General features: G+C 48.0%; 2 protein-coding genes across 5 annotated transcripts in view; both read left to right on the top strand.

Moving 5' to 3' along the window:
• LOC137425426 (AF4/FMR2 family member 3) overlaps window positions 1–9,428 on the top strand; it is a 232,478-nt gene extending 223,050 nt beyond the window's left edge. Inside the window, exon 23 of the mRNA XM_078776641.1 lies at window positions 8,210–9,428. Within this exon, the coding sequence (XP_078632767.1) occupies window positions 8,210–8,331 (122 nt within the window). The 3' untranslated portion in view covers window positions 8,332–9,428. The remainder of the gene's footprint in view (window positions 1–8,209) is intronic.
• A 14,525-nt stretch (window positions 9,429–23,953) lies between these two features.
• POGLUT2 (protein O-glucosyltransferase 2) overlaps window positions 23,954–24,679 on the top strand; it is a 79,234-nt gene continuing 78,508 nt past the window's right edge. The window contains exon 1 of one of the 4 annotated variants that reach the window (XM_068113850.2): window positions 23,954–24,157. The gene's annotated coding sequence lies outside the window, so the exon portion shown is untranslated. Of the gene's footprint in view, window positions 24,224–24,332; window positions 24,450–24,679 lie in introns of those variants that run through there. The other 3 variants (XM_068113851.2, XM_068113852.2, XM_068113853.2) reach the window with 3 other exon arrangements.

Below are 24,679 nucleotides of genomic sequence, written 5' to 3'. Positions count from 1 at the left end.
TTGTGCATATTTCAGCCTTCGTCGCCGGAGGCATTATGTTTTCAGGTTGTCAGTCCGTGATAGGTTTTCGTTACCGCGATAAATTGAGAACGGCTGAAGGGATCTTAGTCAAACTTGGCACAGGTATGTATAATGAGGTAAAGATGAACCGATTACATATTTGGGTCACGACATCAAAGGCCAAAGGTCAGAGGTCATGTCAGGTAAAAATTCTGTAACCGTGATAACCTGTGAACCAGTGATGGGATTCTGACTAAATTTGTTACAATTATGTAGGATGATGTAAAGATGAACTGATTAGATTTTGGGGTCAAGAGGTCAAAGGTCAAAGTCTGTAATATGTCTATAACTTGAGAACGGCTGAGGTGGTTTAATTCAAACTTGGCACAGGTATGTATAATGATGTAAAGATTAACTGATTCGATTTTGGGGGCAAAGGTCAAAGTTCAAAGGTCAAAGTCGGTTATAGGTATATAACTTGAGAATGGCTGAAGTGATCTAATTCAAACTTGGTACAGGTATTATTATAATGTAAAGGTTAACTGATTAAAGTTTGAGGCCAAGAGGTCAAAGTTCAAAGGTCAAAGTCGGTTATAGGTCTATAACTTGAAAATGGCTGAAGTGATCTAATTCAAACTTGGTACAGGTTTTATTATAATGTAAAGATTAACTGATTAGATTTTGGGGGCAAAGGTTAAAGTCCGTAATTGGTCTAAAACTTGTGAACGGCTGAAATTATCTAATTCAAACTTGGTACATGTATGTATAATGATGTAAAGATTAACTGATTAGAATTTCATGCCAATAGGTCAAAGTTCAAAGGTCAAAGTTGGTTATAGGTCTATAACTTGAGAACTGCTGAAGTGATCTAATTAAAACTTGGTACAGGTATTATTATAATGTAAAGGTTAACTGATTAGATTTTGGAGTCATGAGGTCAAAGGCCAAAGGTCAGAGGTCATGTTAGGTAAAAATCATCTTACCACGATAACTTGTGAACCAGTGATGGCATTCTGACCATATTTGGTACAGTTATGTAGAATGATGTAAAGATGAACTGATTCGATTTTGGGGTCAAAGGTCAAAGTCTGTAATGGATCTATAACCTGAGAACTGCTCAAGAGATCTAATTCAAGCTTGGTGCAGATATGTATAATAATGTAAAGATTAACTGATTAGATTTTGGGGACCCAAGGTCAAAGGTCAGAGGTCATGTCAGGTAAAAATGTTATACCTTGTGAACAGCTGAAGGGATTTAAATTTAAACTTGGTACAGGTATGTATTATGATGTAAACATTAACTGATTAAATTTTGGTGTCAAGAGGTCAAAGGTCATAGGTCATGCCAGGTAAAAATGTGAACTTGAGAACAGCTGAATGGATTTAAATCAAACTTGGTACAAGTATTATAATGATGTAATAATGTGGGCGGAGGCATATTGCTCGACATCGTGACGTTGAAGAGTGTCATTCTAGTTTAATCTGTATAATGGTATAACTTTTCTTAATAGAGGTTTTCTTTCTGCAACACTCCTTTAAGTCCTGATTTCAAAGGAGACCTTTGTACTGTTGATGGATGGACAATGACACCTGAGTCTTCTGCCAGTTCCATTGTCAGTTTAACACTTGTCTTATTTATATTCCTTAAGGATATTATCTTCACGTATTGCTCATCCTTGTTGGACAGCTTTTTGTTTCTTCCAGTTCTGATTTAGTTTGTCAATTACAGATGATGTTTCTCTGCACTTGACGATTATGCTTTGGATACCACATCTTAATAAATAGCACCGCAAAGCGGGCGTAACCCATCAGCCCATGCATGGTGGAAACCAATTTCAAGATGGCTGTTGTGGCGGCCATATTGAAAATCGCAGCGCACCCAATTTCGAAAAGAACCTTCCTCTACTCAACCCCAACACACACTGCAAAAATGGATTTAATCGGACAAGCCGTTCTGCTTGAAATTGATGGAAACCAATTTCAAGATGGCTGCCTTGGTGGCCATACTGAAAATCACAGCGCGCCCATGAACCTTCCTCTACTCAACCCTATCACACACTGAAAAAATGGATTTACTCGGACAAGCCGTTCTGCTCGAAATTAATGGAAACCAATTTAAAGATGGCTGCCGTGGCGGCCATATTGAAAATCGCAGCGCGCCCATTTTCGAAAGGCACCTTCCTCTACTCAACCCCAACACACACTGCAAAAATGAATTTCATCGGACAAGCCATTCTGCTCGAAATTGACGGAAACCAATTTCAAGATGGCTGCCGTGGCGGCCATTTTGAAAATCGCAGCGCGCCCATTTTCAAAAAGAACCTTTCTCTACTCAACCCCAACACACACTGCAAAAATGGATTTAATCGGACAAGCCGTTCTGCTCGAAATTGACTGAAACCAATTTAAAGATGGCTGCTGTGGTGGCCATATTGAAAATCGCAGCGCACCCATGAACCTTCCTCTACTGAACCCCAACACACACTGCAAAAATGGATTTAATCGGATAAGCTGCTCTGCTCGAAATTGACGGAAACCAATTTCAAGATGGCTGCTGTGGTGGCCATATTGAAAATCGCAGCGCACCCATGAACCTTCCTCTACTGAACCCCAACACACACTGCAAAAATGGATTTAATCGGATAAGCTGCTCTGCTCGAAATTGACGGAAACCAATTTCAAGATGGCTTCCGTGGCGGTCATATTGAAAATCGCAGCGCGCCCATTTTCGAAAGGAACCTTCCTCTGCCCAACCCCAACACACACTGCAAAAATGGATTTAATCGGACAAGCCGTTCTTGAAATTGACGGAAACCAAAAGTTGACGGATGCCCTGGACGCCCGGACGACGCCCGTGACGACAATACCCCTTCGCCCAATTTGGGCTGAGGGGTGAAAATGGAGTTCTGCGAGCTATTTCACTCGATGCCTTTTCTTATTTATGCATGGAAACAACAAGATGGCAATCTTCTACTGAAAGTTTAACCATTTTGTTTTATGCTATCGATTAATCCTGATAAATCTGTACTCTGCAGTACGAAAAGTAGGCTTTTAGCTCTATGGATGCATCGAGAGGAACACCTAATGTTAATGATGAGGAATACCTGACAATGAATCTTCAATTACATTAATTGGTAAATTTGATGGATTAGCCACTACTTCTTCTTCTTCTTTAACGGCAGCGACTATCCCAGGAGCTTGGCCCGAGTCTTCATGAACTATCTGGCCAGTCCTGACTTTTGACTAGTTCGGGCAGGAATTTGTAATTTTATCATGGTGTCGGCGATAGCTTGCCTGCTCTTCGCGAAGGACACCATCGGATCTTTAACGTCCACCAACGAATGCTGACAGACGGGACGTCCATTTAACGTCCATCCGAGGGATGGCACACGCATTGTTGATTCACCTTGCCCATGAAACGCCGGGATGACAGTTTATAGCCGAGTCGTGTATTGAAACAAGGTGAGCGCGTACCTCTCAGATATCCTGTAAACCTGATGGATGTTAGCCACTACAAGATGCTCATGTAAAGTTTGCTTTGAGTTGTTATGATCACAAGAGTTTGAAGATTCTGATCAATGTGAATGAAAGATTCTTAAATGACCAGCCTGGTTTATTCTCACCCAAACTAAACTCACCCAAACAGTCGATGTTGTTATAATAGTAGAATACACTGGAGGCTTTGAGTTAATTTTTGATGTTTGAGTAAATAACTTCCATACATTGTAATTTCTGAATTTGCTCATCACTTTTTCACAGCTGTATATATACATTCCAGTCCTGAGTTTGTGGCTGCAGTGTTGGGAATATATATAGTGGCCTCCATAAGTATTGGAACAGTGAAATCAAATTTGTAATTATTGCTATATACTCAAGAAATTTGGATTTGAGAAAGAAAAAAAATGAGAAGCAAGAGTACAGAAGGTTAGCTTTTATTTCTCGATATTTCTATGTATATATGTTTTACCATTGTAGAACAATAGCATTTTTATGTTCAGTCCCTCCATTTTAGGTGAGCATATGTATTGGAACAGATGATTGACAGGTGTTTCTTGTTGCTCAGGTGTTTCTTGTTGCTCAGGTGTTTCTTGTTGCTCAGGTGTTTCTTGTTGCATCGATTGTTCACACATAAAAGAGGTGTGAATATCTAATCTTAGTTTCTGCCTTTGTTTTTCCTTTGGGAGTCTGCCTTTGGAGTCAGTAGGCATAAATCAACAAAGACCAGAGAACTGTCTCTGAAAGAACAACAAAAACAAGCAATTTGGAAGCTGAATCATTCAATTAGAAGCATAGCACAAAAATTGGGCAAAGCAAATACAACAATTTGGAATATCTTGAAAAAGAAAGGAACCACTAGTGTACTTAGCAAGAGACAACGGCCAGGTCAGCCAAGGAAAACAATTACAGTTGATGACAGAAAAAACATCAGAGCTGTGAAGAAAACCCCCAAAACAACTGTCAGTGACATCACCAACAACCTCCAGAGTGCAGGAGTGAAAGTATCACAATCTACCGTTCACAGAAGACTTTGACAGCAGAATTACAAAGGTGACACCGCAAGATGCAAACCTCTCATCAGCACCACAAATAGAAAGGCCAGATTAGAATTGGTCAAGAAGTACAGAGGTGAGTCAGTAGAGTTCTGGAACAAAGTTTTTATGGACAGATGAGACCAAGATAAACGTTTACCAAAGCGATGGAAATTCAAAAGTGTGAAAAAAGGAAGGAACTGCATTTGATCCAAAGCGTATTACCTCATCTGTGAAGCATGATGGAGGTAGTGTGATGGCTTGGGCTTGCATGGCTGCCTCTGTAACTGGCTCACTCATCTTTATTGATGATGTAACTAATGATGGCAGCAGCAGAAAGAATTCGGAGGTGCATAGAAACATTTTGTCTGCCCATGTACAAGAAATTGCCTCCAAACTCATTGGGCGACACTTCACCATGCAGCAAGACAATTACCAAAACACACTGCCAACACAACCAAGGAGTTCATCAGGGGGGGAAAGTGGAGGTTTTAGACTGTCCAAGTCAATATCCTGATTTAAATCCAATGGGGCATGTATTTCACTTGCCGATGAAGAGACTAAACTCAGAAACACCCCAAAACAAACAACAACTGAAAATGGCTGCAGTAAAGGTTTGGCAAATCATCTCAAAGGAAGATACCAAGAGTTTGGTGATGTCGATGGGTCACAGGCTCAATACAGTTATTGTATGCAAGGGATCTGCAACCAAATACTAACTCTCATACAACTTTAACTTACTTTACGTTAATCTGTTCCAATACTTATGCTTACCTAAAATGGGGGAACTGTGCATAAAAAGTGCTATTGCTCTCCAATGGTAAAACATATATTGCACAGCAATATCAAGAAATAAAATCTGACCACCTGTACTCTTGCATCGTATTCGTCTTTTGATCTCAAATCCAAATTTATTGAGTACAGTATATCACAATAATAACAAATTTGACCTCACTGTTCCGATACTTACGGAGGGCTCTGTATATATTCGTGTGAATATTACTTTTCACAATCTACCATTATTTATCCAGAATTCTTTCTTCCTCTTTGTGTTTAAAGCTAAAACCATCATTTTTTTCCTCGATGTTGGTATTTTATAGCTTGTGGCACATTTATAAAATCCAGATACCTAGGGGTCTTTTGATTTGCCTACTTGTATCACTTGTAAACTTTTGAAAGTATCACATTAATCACTGGCGTCACAAGGGGGGTGCGGGGGGTGCGGACCGCACCGGGTGACACTATCAGAGGGGGTGACACCAAATTTTTGCAGTTTCAGCAGAAATTTATTAATTTTTATAAAAATATCCCTGTAGTTAGTTATAACAACAAAAACATTTTCCGTAAGCCCTGCTTACATGTATCAATATACCTACAAGGCTAAAACTCTATGCTAATTTACTTTTTGAACCTTCTAATGCGCTCCGGTCAGAGCGGTCATTATTACCCAATTACAATGACGCTTCGAATCACGTGGTTTCGTCTGCACTCACTACAAGCACGCGCTGTTTTCGTAGTCGCTGCTTTTGTCAAATTTTCTGGTGTTTTAGCTACAATATTGTGGTAATTAGTATTTGTGAACCTATATCAATAACTTTTTTGAGAATGAAGTACCGTGAAATGGGGTGAATAGGGACAGCAAGGTGTATAGGGACACAAACTGAAAAAAAGTTCGGAAACTTTTTTCGCTGAAAATTGATAACCATACTGATTTGTTGATATTTGGGTTGAAAGTGTTCTCTTGTTTTTTTAAAAAGCAACTTCTAGTCCCTATTAACCCCATATATGGGTTAAATAGGAATAAATAGGATTTTTATGGCTGTCCCTATTCACCCCGTTTTACGGGTGAATAGGGACAGTCACTAATACAAAAAAATAATAATCAAGAGACAGGGACAGTTTGGAGAAACTTTTTATCCCATATTTTTTTTCATTGGCACCGTGGTTTATATTATGGGTGCATATTATGTGCATCCATCTGAGCTATCAATTTAGCAATAAGTTGGAAACTCAGGATTGTTTCTTGATGATTATATTTTTGTATTAGTGACTGTCCCTGTTCACCCGTAAAACGGGGTGAATATGGACAGCCATAAAAATCCTTTTTATTCATATTTACCCCACATATGGGGTTAATAGGGACTATAAGTTGCTTTTTTTTAAAAACAAGAGAACACTGTCAACCCAAATATCAACAAATCAGTATGGTTATCAATTTTCTGCGAAAAAGGTTTCCGAAATTTTTTTCAGTTTGTGTCCCTATTCACCTTGCTGTCCCTATTCACCTTGCTGTCCCTATTCACCTTGCTGTCCCTATTCACCCCATTTCACGGTAGTAATTAAAGGAAAAGTAGGTTGTTGAGGAAGTAGCAGCCATGTTTGAGGCTGTTCAAGTGAACAGTCTCATATCTGCCACTGAAGAAGAGCTAAAGGTGTCCATTCCAAAATTGACCACTTTCTATGAAGAAGTATCCGAGAGTGAACTTTTTATAGAAACACCAAGGCTGAGAAGGCACCTGAAAGCAGCAGAGATTGATCTGGAAGAAGCCAAAGATTGGCCAACATTAGACGTTTTGACATTCATAGCTGAATGGGACTTCGTAGAATCTCTCCCAACCCTTTCACTAAGCCTAAAATTATTTCTGACGATCTGTGTGTCTGTGGCTTCATGTGAGAGGAGCTTTTCAAAGCTGAAACTTATAAAGAACTATTTGCGATCTACCATGGGACAGTCAAGGCTTTCCGATCTTGCGATATTATCAATTGAAAGTGAGTTGGCGAAAGGCATTGATTTCGATGAAGTGATTCACAAGTTCGCAGCTTTGAAGGCCAGGAAAGGAAAGTTCTGAATTAGTCGAGATGTTCACCAAGTGCTGAAATGTTTGTGTATTTGTTCCTGTTTATTTTTATGGTATTATTTCATTCATGAGTATATATCCATATGCATTTGTCTACAAGTTCTACATTATTTGGGCCGTTATTGATAATGCAAACCTAATCCATTAATGTATCTCATGTAACAAAAATCCACCTGTTCCCCCTTCGTTTAACGTTAAAATCAACACAATTTTGATGTAGTTCTTAAACGTTTTTACTTCGAATTGTATTGTTGTTTTTTTTACCGAATTTTAACTTTAACCACATGAAACTATGTAAATGTAAATACATTTAGGCTGTGCGAGTGTGCGTATGACATTGTAAATTAAAGGTGTAATTTTAATTTTGCTAGTTGTTTATGTCACTACTATTGCCATTACATTCAGTGATATACGGGAATTACGATTTACGAGTAACATGAGTACAAAAAACATTATTAAGGATTCTGTTTGGTCTGGTACGGGAGGAGGTCCATGGGGGGGGGGGGGGGGGGGGGGGGGGGGGGGTTGTTACCGCACTGGGTGACACCAACCCTAGTGATGCCACTGCATTAATAGCATTTTCCTTTTTGCATTCCCCCCCCCCCCCCCCCCCTTTTGCATTTTTCCCCCATGAGTTACCGCACTGGGTGACACCAACCCTAGTGACACCACTGCATTAATGGCATTTTCCTTTTTGCATTTCCCCCCCCCCCCCCCCCCTTTTGCATTTTTCCCCCATGAGTTACCGCATTGGGTGACACTAACCTTAGTGACACCACTGCATTAATGGCATTTTCCTTTTTGCATTTCCCCCCCCTCCAGAATTCTTCCACAAGTTGGATGCTACCGTTGATGCGCTTACGTTAACCAGTGGCCTCCGTGTACTTGTGCAGCACTCGAGGACTGGCCTGCACTGGTTGCAAGCAGAAAAGGCCCAAACATAGTCTGCTTCGATCCTGAAGCTCATGCTCAGGGAGATTTATGAAATCTTCCCTGCAGGGCAAACATCTCTATTTACTGCTGAGGAGCTTATTTAAAACAGGAAGTGAAATCTGTCAAGATAAAAAGAAAAAATATCTCCATTTCTCCCTGCAAAGCTTATCTAGATGATTTATTTTCAATGTATTCCAGGTTCCAGGATGTAATGAAGAATGTTTCTTTTCAAAAGCATCATATGTTATTGATTATATCATGAAACGAAAGCAAAGACATGACTGGATAATTTAAACATATTTTGATGCCATTTATGATGCGGGTCAAAGGCCAATCCAATGGCTATCTATCTTTTAGGAGAGTATACAGCTGAGTGATCGTTCTCACACTCAGGCAGAGCTTTCATTAACTCTAAAGATTGTCACCTTCTATCAGGAATGGTGTGGACTCTTTCACAAGTATTGTTTTAAATTACAACCCTTATCTGCAATTTATTTGGCCAAAAGAGAAATGAGCATCGAGTGTTTTCTCTCTTCCACTACTCCCTCTACTTCCTCCAACCACTCACACCCAAACAGCTGCCTTATGTATGTGCCTTATACCAAGAAACTCTATCATGATCAAAGATAACCTTCGATACCTGGCCAACTATGAGATTAACTCCCAGCACAGCAAGTCAACGGCCTTTACTATGCAATGGAAACAGTGACGTTGCATTTTAAATGGTTTCTATCCACTTTACCTTCACCCATTTCAAAAGAAGGCAAGCTGAAGCTCTTGTATCATGTGTGCTGCGCAACAGAGATGTATCGTTAAGTTTATTCTCCAGGAGAACATCAGAACAGCTTTTAATCACAGGATACAATGGAATACTAGTCTTTGTGTAAGCTAGTTTTGGTAAGCCAGCGGACACGATCAACAATGGATTTTATCAACTGAAAGCCGATAAGAGTAATATTTGAACTGCTATGGGAAGTGAATGAAGTGTGCCTGACATTTTGAGAGTTGACCTTTGTTGTAGACAAAAATCGGACCTTTCTCTCTCCTCTTTTCTCATCACAATAAAACTTTTTCCATTGGTGCATCACTTTGCACCTTTGTCAATTGATTTTTGATTCAATTCCTGTGTTATTTGACCCATGACCTTTGATCTGACCCCTCCTCTTTTGACATATTCCATCCGCTTTGCTTCTGACCTGCTTTGCTCCATCCCCCCCCCCCCCCCCAAACTCTCACCCAGGTTTCTTCAGGGCACATGTGGTCCATCATGAACCCCCTTCTGGTGAAACCCCCAAAATCCAGAATCACTGCTTACCTCCACTTATTCATTCCTCTTTTTTTCCACAACTGTGGAATCGACTTCCACATCCTCTACAATCTCATTCCCTCCTGCAGGTCTTCAAGACAGCTGTTCACCACCATCTCAGATCAACTCCCATCCAAAACCATGATCTTTACCACCTCCATTAACCCATCCTCCCCAACCCCCAAACCCACCCTCTTTCCAAATTCCCAGTCTTTCTTTCCCAAAAGGTTGCTCTTGTTTCCATCTTGTCCTCCCCTAACGCTCATTCTTCCCCACATCCCTGGTTTGTCCAAGTCCTCCTTCTATTTCGTCCCTCAGCCTTGATGCTTGTGTTTCCTCTCTCTACTTTTACTATTCCTTTTGTCCTATTACATCTTGATCCGTTCTATGTTCCAACTCTTCTACGAGCTTCGACCGTGTATACAAAAAAAATCACAACACGGGCTCTTCCTCCTCCATCAACATTTTAATCCTTTGCTCCAACAAGGACTAACACTTGAAACGGCTGCACTGTACTCCCCCCTGTGATAAATAAACTCATCAGCTTCGAGTTGATAAAATGCATTGAAATTCACAGGTGACTGCACAACCTTTTGATGCACGTCTTTCGTGCATTTGTGCAATAAATAGTGCAGACAGTACAAAAAGGACCATGATCTGGTGAGAGGTCTTGAACATTCTCTGATGCAACCAACTGCTGTCACTCAAGCAAACAATAAATGTGTTGAAGAACTAATTTTGAACAACGGTTGCATTTACTCTCTGTGAAATGGCAGAATAATCGGATGTCAGTGTCGTTGTTATCCGTATGCAGCATGTGGCTGCAGGTATGGCATCAGTTATTGCAGGTGCTTTGTAGTGCTCCCACCTCCTCCCACCACTTGCAGTAATGCAGGACGTTAAATATCCTATCCTTTCGTGAATAGTAGGGAAAAAAAATTGATGGCAAAAAAAGAAGACCTGGATCTATCATTTGACGCAACTGCCAAAGTGAGCAATCTGGGAATGGAGACTTTTTGGTTGCTACCACCAGCATCTTTTACAGAGCAACCATCATTTGCAAATCCTATAATGATGGTGTTTTGGCACCATTGTTGTTTAAGTGATGATATTTCTCAATTGTAGAAAAATCATTAATACACAGTACTACAGGAAGCATTACCAAAAAGCCAGGAAGCACAGGAAGCAATACCAAAGACTTGAGTCATAAGGAAGTGAAACGAGCAATAACAAATGACGACCAGGTATGCAGTCTCAAAACGTGACACTGGTGCCCAATAAGGCTTGCACTTGTATGTCAAATATGAACACTCATTATCTTTAGGGTCATAAAGTTTCCAAATAAGGAAGGCATCAAATTATATGTCCTTAAATGGCTGCTTACCCATCCCAAATATTTATACAAAGGAAATATCAAGGCACTACTACATGAACGGGCATTGGAGCAATCAGAGGTGGGGCTCAGGGGGGTAGCCCCCTCTTAGGTTCAATTATGGGAGAACATAGTCTGACTGGATTAACATTACTGGCAGTGAGTGCATCACAGTAGCGACTGTGATTGACGCTCTTGCAGTCACCCCGTCACCTTTATTTTGTAATTTTAATATTATTTGGACCTCCACTACTTACTCATATAGCAGGTAACCTAAGCCACCCCCTGAAGAAAATCCTCGTTGTGCCTCTGTGAATGCACCAAGTATGCATGAAGGAATACCTTGAGAAATAGGTAAAATTTCATCAACCTTCGATACGTTTATTTTCTTTAATGGAAATTCCAGGTCAATGTTGAACATTTCGGCTAAGTTACAGTTGTACAGTCACGTGAAAAAGTAAGTACACCCCATGTAAAGTTTTGACTTTTTCAAACATATTTCAACATACAGCTATTTGAACTTCATTTCAACAATATTGATAGATAAAGGTGATATAATATAACAAATATCATGAAACATTTACATTTTGTAGTCCATTGTATAATTTAAATAAACATAAATGCAAATTTCGCATATGGAAAAAGTAAGTACACGCCTACATTTATCACTACTTCAAATGCCTAAAATTAGAATCAGGTGCACCAGCTCAGGTGAAAATGATTAGAACATCGTTAGAGAGGATCTTGGAGGAACCTGTCTTATTTAAACCTCAGACATTTGGTTTGGTTTGATCTTTGTTGTTGAAGTGTGCGGTGTCACCATGCCTAGATCAAAAGAGCTCTCCGAGGCCTTCAGAAAGAAGGTTATAAAATGCCTACGAGTCTGGGAAGGGATTTGAAAAGATCTCCAAACAATTTGAAATCAATCATTTGACTGTCCGGAAGATCATGTACAAGTGGAGAAGATTCCAAACAACTGCCAACTTGTTCAGGCCAGGCCGCCCCAGCAAGTTCAGCCCGAGAACAGACCGCAAGATGCTGAAAGAAGTCTCTAAGAACCCCAGAATGTTATCACGGGACCTACAGGTAGCTCTTGCCACTGTTGATGTCAAAGTGCACGAGACTACCATTATAAAGAGGCTGCACATATTTGATCTACATGGCAGGTGTGCCAGGAGGAAACCTTTGCTGTCCAGAAAGAACATCAGGGTAAGACTAAAGTTTGCCAATGAACACCTCGGCAAAGACCAGCACTTCTGGAACAATGTGCTCTGGACAGATGAGTCAAAGGTAGAGCGATTTGGCCACAGTACCAGAAGACATGTTTGGCGAAAACCAAAGACAGCATTTGACCACAAGAACCTGGTACCAACTGTAAAGCATGGTGGTGGAAATATTATGGTTTGGGGCAGCTTTGCTGCATCAGGACCTGGGTAGCTCACCATCATAGACTCCACTATTAATTCTTCATTGTACCAGAGGGTGCTTGAGGATAATGTGAGGCCATCTGTCGGAAAGTTGAAGCTCAACCGAAGGTGGACCTTGCAACATGACAATGACACTAAACATACCAGTAAATCCACCAAGGAATGGCTGAAAAGAAAGAAATGGAGGGTTCTAGAATGGCCAAGTCAAAGCCCGGATCTAAATCTCATCGAGATGTTGTAGGGGGGATTTGAAACGAGCTGTGCATACAAGAAACACCTCCAACATCGCACAGCTGAAAGAATTCTGCATGGAGTGGGCAAAAATTTCTCCCAGTCGATGTCAGAGACTGGTAGACAGTTATAAGAAACGCCTACTTGAGGTTGTTTCTGCCAAAGGGGGCAATACCACCTGTTAGAGCCAAGGGTGTACTTACTTTTTCCACATGTGACATTTGCATTTATGTTTATTTAAATTATACAATGGACTACAAAATGTAAATGTTTCATGAATTTGTTATATTGTATCACCTTTATCTATCAATATTGTTGAAATGAAGATCAAATCGCTATATGTTGAAAAAGTCAAAACTTTACATGGCGTGTACTTACTTTTTCACGTGACTGTATATACTCCATCACAGGATGGCACAGATAACTCCACGGCACCATGGGCTGCTAAGCATCACAGACGTCACAGACAATCGTCTGAGACGATTAATTTAGGGAGGGTCCTCTCGTCCAATTCCCCTGTTACCGTCCTGACAAATTAATCTTTCCAGATAGGGAGCTGTGATCTGAACGCCCCACTACTGTCAATCAAGAACGGCTGAGCGATACCATAAGTGGGATGTTGACTAGTTACTGACCATAACGAAACTGCGGGGCAGAACTCCCATCCACTATTTACACAAGTGTCTAACTAATGGGAAAAATACGATTGGGCAGTTCAGGAAGTTTAGAAAAGCTGAAAGAACACATTTACAGGCAAACAGTTATTTACGGAGCAAAACAGTGTCACAAAAAGATATTACCCTTAAACACACAGGCCCCTTTGTCAGCCTTTACATAAATCTTCATGAATCACCTGGGAAACTAGATAAGAAAGAGGGATAGACAGAAAGAGATGAAGGCGGAGATTGTTGATGACCCTTCACTCACCCTATGTAAACCTGCAGGCTTATGTTGGTTCCAACGTGAAAGAGGGGATGGGGAGAAAGAAGAGGGTTTGATGGTGTGGCGCACCATGCGGAGAGAAGTGCGTGTGAATGCTCGTGGTGTGACAGAGGAAATCGTGAATACGAGTCAGTAACCCAGCCTTGAATGGGTTGAGGTTGCAATTGGCGAATGCTCTCATGCATTCCAAGTGTAAGGGTGAGAAACAGGGACAGAAAGAGACAGTGTGGGACTGTGTGTCACTGGTGTGTCAGGTCTTGCTCTACAGCACCAGTCTGTTCATTTCCTCACCAGCTTGCTCTCACAACTGCTTGCTCTCATAATGGCTTGCTTGTCTACCGGATGTTCCCTGGACACATACCAGCCACGAGGCTTTGGCTGCTCGGGTTTATAAAGTCCTTAGGAGAGGCGTGGTCTAAGAACCGACCAGCATTTTGTGCAACTTGATATTCATGGGTGCCCCCTTCCCAATGGTTCGCTCCTGTTGCCATGTGACTCATTGGCCAAGTTTCTGGCTCAACGATGCCAAGTTACCGTCGCACACTCACAGCCTAGGCTCTGAAGGATGGCTGAACTAAACATTTCTCACAAGCTGGTGCTGAGTGGTTGTTGCTGGCTTATGTGTGCGGTGTCACCGGCTAATTTCACACCAGGAATAACATTACAATAAATTTCACCGTCCAGAGTTGTTAGGGTTAGAGGTAATTGAAAAGAACCCGATTGAACGTCAAAATGGCAGAAATATCAGGAAAGCCATTCCTGAAGAGATTTAAAAAATATATACAAGACATGATATAAACACAATTACTGTAACAAAACCACACGACAACTCCAACACACACACACACGCACGCCCACCACCCCCCCCCCCCCCCTCCCAGGCAACGCAGAGAGAAAAGCACACCGCTGGCTCGTGCAGACAACTGGGGCACAAAGCTGGAGGAGAATGCTGGTGGGTACAAAGCCAGAGCAGGAGAGTTAAACCAGTGCAAGAGTGGGGGGCAGAGAACCAGAAAGAGGTCTCTTCCTCTCGGAGCCATGTTGTTTCTTCCCAATCCCCACTCTGAGGCCACCACAAGTCTCCACCCATGGTTATTCAATAGTCCAAGCCTCAATAGCAAAAAATCCCACCTCCCATGTGCTAAAGGACAGTTGCAAGATAAGAAGGAATCTATTCTTCACTGGAGCCTACGGAGACATGACATTTATCTTGCAACTGCCTCTTGCTCTGCTTGAATATTTTGGTGGGGAAATAACATGAGACCCCTTTAGATAGCTATGTCTAAACCAGACAATGCCTGTCCCCTTTTAGCACCTTAGCCAAAACACATAATATAGGTAAGAAATTCTAAAGCTACATGAACGTACACATTGTCTAAAGCCTTACTCCAACTATTGCTCCTTCCCCATTAATGTAACATAGCTCCTCCCCTGAACATTAGGATCCTGACAAGGTCAACCAAGGTCAGACCGTAATGCATACGCCATTCATACTCTAAAGTCTAAATAATAGCTTAATGAACTAGATCGTATGCATAGAATACTTACCCTGCACAGTCAACTTGGTGTGAGCCAACTGTTCTGTTTTTTTCTTTTCTTTGATCCAATATGGCTGCCAGACCACGTGAGCGATGACATCATAAATTTGTATTCTACAATATAATTGTTGCGTAGATCACACTCAATAAATTTCAAACTGATCAGACTAAGCGTTGTCCCTGTCGAATTATGACGTCATAATTAAGGCACCAATGACGTCATCGTTAACAGCACTTATTCCCAATATGCAGTTATTTACAATGAACCACGTTTACATTTTTTTCCATGGAGCGGTTTTGGAGATATAAAGGTGCAATTTTTTCGGTTTTTCCAAGATGGCGCCTGTACCACGTGACCTATGACGTCATAATTATCATTAAAATATGCTCCAGGAGGAGGCACTTCTATGGTGAAAATGTATCAATCGGACCAAGAATTGCAGAGAAAAAAAAAATCACACTGATCAGATGAGGCGTTATACATGTCGAATTATGACATCACAATGAAGGCACCAATGACATCATCATTAATATATCTTATTCCACACGGAGAGTACATGACAATGAGCCATGTTTTAATTTTTTCCATCAAGTGGTTTTGGAGATATAGAGGAGCGATTTTTCTTTTGCAATATGGTGCCTGTACCACGTGAATGATGACGTCATAATTATCACTAAAATATTCTACTTGAGTAGGCGCTCCTATGGCGAAAATTTTGTGTCAGACCACGGATTGTAGAGAAAAAAAATTCATACTGATCCGATCAAGCATTGTACTTGTTGAATGATGATGTCATAATTATGGTATCGAGAACATCATCAATGATGATTCATCATGAACATATATTATTCCCCATGGGGATTACTTGACAATGAGCCGTGTTTCAATTTTCTCCATGGAGCGGTTTTGGAGATAGGGAGGTGCAACGTTTTTCGATTTTTCCAAGATGGTGCCTGTATCACGTGACCGATGACGTCATAATTATAATTTTAAAATTCTACAGGTGGAGGCACTCCCATGGTGAAAATTTCGTGTCCATCGGTCTAACAGTTGCAGAGAATTTTTTTTCCAACTGATCAGATCAAGCGTTGTGCTTGTCGAATTATGACGTCATGATGAATGCACCGATGACATTAAAGCGCGGCGTTACGCGCGCTGCTTGTGAGCAAGGAGGAAGCGGACAAGCGGTAACATATAAACGTCTTTATTGTAAGACTACACTGTAACACTGTGCTCCTCCGGGCTGGTCGCCCGGGGTATATCATGAGGCCACGCCTACCCCTCGGGCGTGGCCACCGCCCACTTGGTGCGTGGAATGATGTCACCACGCCAGTGGGCTTTTGTGTCCGCCACACGCGCCCCCCCAGAATTCCCGCGCACCTGGAGGGCCAGTTTGCGGGGCAGACGAATGACCCGGCCGAAGCACCCCCTGGCGATCGGCGGCGTCCGGGGTGCAGGGATGCCAGGTGGGATGCCCCTGGCTGCTCCTGGGATGGGTGCAGGACCGGGGGGCGGCGTGGCGGCGGGGCTGGGCGGTGCCGGGGGTCCGCCCGCAGGAGGGCGGCCCCGACGTGGGGGTCGGGCCACTGGCGGTGGATGGTCCACATCGAGGTGGGCCGGCTTGAGGCGGTCTACCGAAACGCGGTCAGGAGTACCGCCGATGTCCAGGGTGAAGTGCTTCGCCCCGGTCTCCAGCACACGGAAAGGCCCGTCGTACGGGGGCCGCAGTGGTGTCCGATGGGCATCGTGGCGAACGAAGACGTACTCCGCCGTGCGAAGCTCCGGGGCGACGTGCGTCGGTGGGTGCCCGTGGCATGCCGTTGGCACCGGGGCGAACCTCTGGGCGGTCTCTTGCAGAGCGGAGCGCTGCTGTGCTGCGGACCATGGTGCCGTGGAGTCGGGGAGGAACTCGCCCGGCACCCGCAGCGGTTGCCCGAAGACCAACTCCGCCGCGGATGCGCGCAGGTCCTCCTTGGGCGCCGTCCGGAGGCCCAGCAGGACCCAGGGGAGCCTGTCGACCCAGCCGCCGTCGCGGAGGGTGGCCCGGAGCGCGGCCTTCAATGAGCGGTGAAATCGCTCACACAGGCCGTTAGCCTGGGGGTGGTAGGCCGTGGTTCGGTGCAGCCGGACCCCGAGCCCCTGCGCAACCGCCCCCCAGAGCTCCGAGGTGAACTGGGGGCCGCGGTCGGATGAGATGTCTGAGGGGGCGCCGAAGCGGGCGACCCAGGTGGCGATGAAAGCCTGCGCGACATCGGCCGCCGTTGTCGACGCCAAGGGCACGGCCTCCGGCCACCGGGTGGTGCGGTCCACCATGGTGAGGACGTGGGTGAAACCCCGCGAGGGGGGCAGAGGTCCCACCAGGTCCACGTGGACGTGGTCAAACCGGCGTTCCGGCACCGTGAACGGGGCCAACGGGGCCTGGGTGTGCCGGTGCACCTTGGCGCGCTGGCACGCGAGGCATGTCCTGGCCCAGCCGCGGACGGCCTTCCGGAGGCCATGCCAGACGAACTTGTCGGCGATCAGCCTTTGGGAGGCCCTCGCGCCCGGGTGGGACAGGCCGTGGATGGCGTCAAACACCTGGCGCTGCCAGCCCGCGGGCACAATGGGGCGAGGACGCCCGAGGGAGACGTCGCACAAGAGGGCCGCGCCCGCGCCGTCGAACAGCACCTCGGTGACGCGGAGGCCCGTGACGGCGGTCCGCAAGGCCTGGACGTCGGGGTCAGCGGCCTGGTCCGCTGCCATCCGGGCATAGTCGATGCCGAGGTGGACTGCGTGGGCGACGGCCCGGGAAAGGCAATCCGCCACCGGGTTGTCCTTCCCCGCGACGTGCTGGATGTCCGTCGTGTACTCGGACACGGCCGAGAGGTGACGCTGCTGCCGGGCCGACCACGGCTCGGTGACCTTGCCCATCGCGAAGATCAGCGGCTTGTGGTCGACGAAGGCAGTGAACGCCCGGCCCTCGAGCAGATGGCGGAAGTGCCTGACCGCCAAGTGAAGTCCGAGCAACTCGCGGTCGAAGGTACTGTAACGGCGTTCGGGCGGGCGAAGCTGCCGGCTAAAGAACGCCAGCGGTTGCCAAGCTCCACGCACCCATTGCTCGTGCACCGCGCCCACCGCGTAGTCCGAGGCATCGGTGTTGAGGGCGATCGGTGCATCGGGCGCCGGGTGCGCGAGCATGGTGGCGTTAGCCAAGGCGAGCTTCGCGCCCGTGAACGCCGTGTCCATCTGCTCGGTCCAGGTAACGTCGCCTTTGCCCGGCTTACCTCGGAGAGCTTCGTGCAGGGGGCGCAGGAGCTGGGCGATACGGGGCAGGAACCGATGGTAAAAGTTCACCATGCCCAGGAACTCCTGCAGCCCTCTGATCGTGCGGGGGCGCGGAAACCCCTTCACCGCCTCCACCTTGGCCGGCAGGGGGACGGCTCCGTGCCTGGTGACACGGTGCCCCAGAAAATCGATTGTGGCGGCGCCGAACTGGCACTTTGCGGGGTTCACAATCAGGCCATGCTGGCCCAGGCGTTCGAAGAGCGTGCGGAGGTGGCGTAGGTGCTCTTCGCGGGACGCGCTGGCGACGAGGATATCGTCCAGGTAGACGTAGACAAAATCCAAGTCGCGCAGGACGCTGTCCATCAGTCGCTGGAACGCCTGAGCCGCATTCTTCAGACCGAAGGGCATGCGCAGGAACTCGAAGAGTCCGAATGGCGTGATGACCGCCGTCTTCGGGACGTCCTCCGGCCTGACGGGGACCTGATGGTAGCCGCGTATGAGGTCCACCTTCGAGAAGAAGGACCTGCCCGCCAAACGGGCGGAAAAGTCCTGAATGTGGGGGACGGGGTAGCGGTCGGGAGTCGTGGCGTCATTGAGACGGCGATAGTCCCCGCACGGTCGCCATCCCCCGCCGGGCTTCGGCACGATGTGCAGCGGCGACGCCCAAGCGCTCTCTGAGCGCCGAACGATGCCGAGTCGCTCCAGGGTAGCGAACTCCGCTTTTGCCACCGCCAGCTTCGTCGGCTCGAGGCGGCGTGCCCGGGCGTAGACCGGTGGCCCGACGGTGGGGATGTGATGGGCCACCCCGTGCTTGACGGCCCCCGCCGAGAAGGTGGGCCGCGTGAGGGCCGGGAAGCCGGCGAGGAGGCGGGTGAATGCGTCCGCTGCCGGAAGCGTACAGACCAACGTGGCCGGAACCGAATCGTTCGGCAAGCCGCTTGGCAAGCCGCTCGTTGAGCTGGGCAACGCACATGCGAGCGAGCTGAACATCTCGGCCTGGACAAGCCGTCTGCGCTTGACGTCGACCAGGAGCCCATTAGCGCACAGGAAGTCCGCGCCAAGCAGTGCCATGGGCACGTCGGCGGTGACGAACGTCCATCGGAAAACCTGCCCTCCAAACCGCAGAGAGAGGCAGCGTTTTCCGTACGTACGGATGGGCGTCCCGTTCGCGGCAAGCAGCGCGGGGCCCCCACCCGCGGCGTGCTTGTCTGACGTGCCGGCGGGAATGACACTCACCTGTGCTCCCGTGTCGCACAGGTAACGGCGCCCGGAGAAGGTGTCCGTTATGAACAGCAGGCTGCTCGAACGGCCGGCGCTCATCGCCACAATTGAGCGCCGGCCCGGGCGTTTCCCGACCCGTTGAAGGAGCACGGCGGATGACACCGCCGAGCTTCGTGGCCGAACTTGGCGTGGAACCAGCACCAGGTGGTGGAGCTGGAGGAGCGCGGCTGGCTCCGCCAGGCCGGTGGAGTCGACGGGTTTCCCCGCGGTGGCGGTTTTCGCCGCGGCGGTGGGCGGGGCGTGGCGGCGTTCACGAGGTGCGTATCAGCATGCTGCTGAAACTCAGCGTGCTGTAGAAGATGATGCTGTGGAACAGCAGCGTTGAAGGCCGTGACGGCCACGCCAACGCTCGCCCGCGTGTCCGAAGCGGCGAAGTACTTGTCCGCCTCGGCCGCCAATGCTTGGGGTTCCGTTAGCCCGGTCCCGGCCAACGCGAGGCGAACCTGCGCTGGAAGTTGGCGACGGAAAAGCGCCCGGAATAGCGAACCGGGGGCTTCGTCGCCTAACAGTGACAGCATATGGTCCATTCGGACCGACGGGCGCGTCTCACCGAGCTCGGGGAGATCCAGGAGGCGGTCGGCCCGTGCGTCGTCCGTGAGGCTGAACGTGGCTAGGAGTAGCCGCTTGAGTGCCTCGTACTTGTGGCCGTCCGGTGGGTGGCGAAGGACGGACACAACTCGAGCGGCCGTGCCGGGCCCGAGGGAGGCGACGACGTGGCAGTAGCGCGTGTCATCGCCGGTGAGGTGCCGAAGCTGAAATTGGGCTTCGGCCTGGACGAACCAGACTTCGGCCTGAGCCTCCCAAAATTCCGGAAGTTTGACGAAGGCGGCCATGGCGATGGCGTCGCGTGTGGAAGGATCGCTCCGGCAGATCCAACGTCGAGGGTCACCAGTAAAGCGCGGCGTTACGCGCGCTGCTTGTGAGCAAGGAGGAAGCGGACAAGTGGTAACATATAAACGTCTTTATTGTAAGACTACACTGTAACACTGTGCTCCTCCGGGCTGGTCGCCCGGGGTATATCATGAGGCCACGCCTACCCCTCGGGCGTGGCCACCGCCCACTTGGTGCGTGGAATGATGTCACCACGCCAGTGGGCTTTTGTGTCCGCCACAACATCATCATTAACACGTCTTATTCCCACTGAGCTCGTGCTTATTCCCCATGGGGAGTGCTTGACAATGAGCCTTGTTTCAATTTTTTCCATTGAGCTGTTTCGGAGATATAGAGGTGTGACGGCTTTCCAAGATGGCGTCCGTACCACGTGACCTATGACGCCATAATTATAAATAAAAATTCTGCAGGCAGAGGCGCTTATAAATCCTTATGGTAAAATTTCGTGTCAATCGGACCAACGCTTGCCGAGAAAATGCTCACGAGCGGAGTCGGCCGTGGTGCCATTTGAAGAGATGGAAGAAGATGGCTACAAGTATATTGTGGTGCTGTGCACACACGACTCGATTGCCAGAGAGGTAGGTCACAACGCGTGGATACAAACAAGAGTCTTTATTACAAGCTCGCATATCAGCACTGGGCGGGCTCAAGCTTAGAGCCCGCATATATGTCCCGAGGCCACACCTTGCCCCCGGGCGTGGCCGTTCGGCCGAAAGGCGGGGCATGTATTTCAGTTCCCCACCTGGACGCTCGCGCCACCCACTGGTGCGTGGAATTATTGACCCTTGTGCCCGCCACACATGCCCCCCCAGAATTCCCGCGCACCTGAAGGGTGAGCTTGCGGGGAAGCCGGATGACCCGGCCGAAACGCCCCCTGGCGATGCGTGCAGGGCTGGGGGGTAGCGGGACGGCGGGGCTGGGGGGTGCCGGGGGTCTGACCGCCGGGGGGCGGCCTCGACGCGGAGGCAGAGCTGCTTGCGGGGGGTGGTCCAGATAGAGGTGGGAATGCTTGAGGCGGTCCACGGAGATACGATCCGGGGCACCGCCGATGTCCACGGTGAAATGTTTGTCCCCGGTCTCCAGCACGCGGAAGGGCCCGTCGTACGGGGGCTGTAGTGGTGCCCGGTGGGCGTCGTGCCGGACGAAAACGTACTCCGCCGTGCGAAGCTCCAGGGCGACGTGGGAGGACGGGCAACCGTGGTGTGCCGTTGGCACCGGGGCGAACCTCCGGGCGGTCTCCTGCAGGGTGGAGCGCTGTTGCGCCGCGGACCAAGGAGCCGTGGAGTCGGGGATAAATTCGCCCGGTACCCACAGCGGTTATCCGAAGAACAGCTCCGCCGAGGACGTGCGCAGGTCGTCCTTGGGCGCCGTCCTGAGGCCCAGCAGGACCCAGGGGAGCCTGTCGGCCCAGCTGCTGTCGCGGAGGCTGGCCCAGAGCGCGGCCTTCATCGGGCGATGAAAGCGCTCGCACAGGCCGTTGGCCTGGGGGTGGTAGGCCGTGGTGCGGTGCAGTTTGACGCCGAGCCCTTGCGCCACCGTGCCCCAGAGCTCCGAGGTGAACCGGGGGCCGCGGTCGGACGAGATGTCCGAGGGGGCACCGAACTGGGCAACCCAAGTGGCGATGAAGGCTTGCGCCACATCAGCCGCAGACGTGGCCGCCAATGGCACAGCCTCCGGCCACCGTGTGGTGCGGTCCACCATGGTGAGGAGGTGGGTGAACCCCCGCGAGGGGTGCAGAGGTCCCACCAAGTCGACGTGGACGTGGTCGAACCGACGCTCGGGCACCGTAAACGGGGCCAACGGGGCCTGGGTGTGGTGGTGGACCTTTGCTTGCTGGCACGCGAGGCACGTCCTCGCCCAGTCGCGGACGTCCTTCCTGAGGCCATGCCAGACGAACTTCGCCGCGACGAGCTTCTGGGAAGCCTTCGTGCCCGGGTGGGACAGGCCGTGGATGGCGTCGAAAACTGGGTGCTGCCAGCCAGCGGGCACGATGGGGCAAGGCCGGCCGAGGGAGACTTCGCACAGGAGGGCCGCGCCCGCGACGTCGAACGGCACCTCGTTGACGCGGAGGCCCATGACGGCGGTCCGTGAGGCCTGGACGCCGGGGTCGGCGGGCTGGTCCTCCGCCATCCGGGCATAGTCGATCCCGAGGTGGACCACGTGCGCGACGGACCGGGAAAGGCAATCCGCCACCGGGTTGGCTTTACCCACGATGTGACGGATGTCCGTCGTGTACTCGGACACGGCAGAGAGGTGACGTTTGAGTGCCTCGTACTTGTTGTCGCCCGGCGGGCGCCGAAGGATGGACACGACGCGGGCGGCAGTGCCGGGCCCGAGGGCGGCGACCACGTGGTAGTACCTGGTCTCGTCCGCTGTGATGCCCCAGAGTTGGAATTGAGCTTCGGCCTGCACAAACCAAACGTCGGCTTGCGCTTCCCAAAACTCCGGGAGTTTGATTGCGACGGCGTTGGTAGCCATGGCGCGTTCGGGGGTCAGCAAGGGCTGAACCAATCGGGGTCACCAGTGTGGTGCTGTGCACACACGCCTCGAATGCCAGAGAGGTAGGCCACAACGCGTGGATACAAACAAGAGTCTTTATTACAAGCTCGCATATCAGCACTGGGCGGGTTCGAGCTTAGAGCCCGCATATATGCCCCGAGGCCACGCCTTGCCCCCGGGTGTGGCCGATCGGCCGAAAGGCGGGGCATGCATTTCAGTTCCCCGCCTGGACGCTCGCGCCACCCGCTGGTGCGCGGAATTATTGACCCTTGTGCCCGCCACAATATACCAGAGACAGACTTGACAAGGCACCACCAGGTTTTATAGAATTAGAAGGGAGACAAGTTTGAAAGTTCATTCTTGAGGTTGGACAGAAGTTGTTTTCTCAGAGTGGAAACGCACTTGTAAGAGGGCTTTGTGGAATGACCTGAGATTGCTTTCGGTAAAATTTGCCTTCTAGTTCTAGGAAGAGAAGATAAGTTGCTTCAAGGCAACTATACTGCCTCACAGCAAGATTCAGTGTAGCCTACCGTTCGATGGGTGGGAAGAATGGTAAGAAACTGAAGATGAAGCACGAGATAAGCTAATTAAATGCATTCGTAAGTCTTATCTATTATTATCCCTCATAATTATTAAATTGTTTTAAAAAATTATTGGTAAAATTAAAATAATGGAAAACGTATATCACGACGGTAAAGGGTGCATCGTACGGTAGGTAACAGCCATGATGGGATAATGCGCAGCAGCACCTCGGAGTGCTGTTTGTTTGAATAATATTTTAGAGGGAATTTTAGAATCCAAGTGACGCATACCTATTAAGCAGTGAAAATTAATTACTTTTTATACCGCGAGCATTTGAGACGTTTCATGTTTTGTCATTTCACATTTGAAACATTTTTTTTTTAAAGTCACGTCTGCATGTTGCAAATAATTTTAATTCGGTGATTTCGTTGCATTCCCGAAAGGAAGGAGGCAACCTTACTGGTTGTAAAAGAATTGCAGTAACCGGTTATGTTTTAATTCAAACTGGCCTCGTTGTATGGTCGGTCGGCTGTCAGACTTTCATCATTCGGCTGTAAGTTCGGGTAAGAGTCTTGGAGAGAGGACGGACGATCGTTCTTCAATCCTTCAATGGGGCCACCCGCCACCCTGTGGGTTTTTATATATCAAACGGAACGTGCAGGAAGATGATTCAAAGACGCATAACTTTTTATCCTTCCAAATCCTTAAGGAAGTGGAGTGTGTAGGACTAATGTCATTGATTTTTTGAGTATCTGAATAGGAAGTGCAAACTATAAAATGGCGAGGATTTAAACTTGTGCGGGTTTTGAAGATTTAAAAAACTTGATTATAAACAAAGGAAAAGTTTTTCATTTTGTAAGTCGAGTTCACCAATCTGATTTTCATTTTTCTGTTAACTTTTTTTAAAATATGGATAAAAGTTAGTATTGCGACGTCAAACTGGGTGTCCCATCTGCTGGATTTAGTTGGTGGACGTTAAAGATCCTTTGGTGTCCTTCGCGAAGAGTAGGCGAGCTATCGCCGGCATCTTGGCCAAATTACAAATTCCAGCTCTAACCTAAAAAGGCAGGATTTTCAGGTCAAAA

The sequence above is a fragment of the Myxine glutinosa genome, chromosome 4 (genome assembly GCF_964187855.1).
Source record: "Myxine glutinosa chromosome 4, kmMyxGlut1.1, whole genome shotgun sequence".
NCBI classification, from domain to species: Eukaryota; Metazoa; Chordata; class Myxini; order Myxiniformes; family Myxinidae; genus Myxine; species Myxine glutinosa.
The sequence above is the reverse complement of the archived record's forward strand: the minus strand, read 5'-3'. Positions and strand labels throughout refer to the sequence as shown.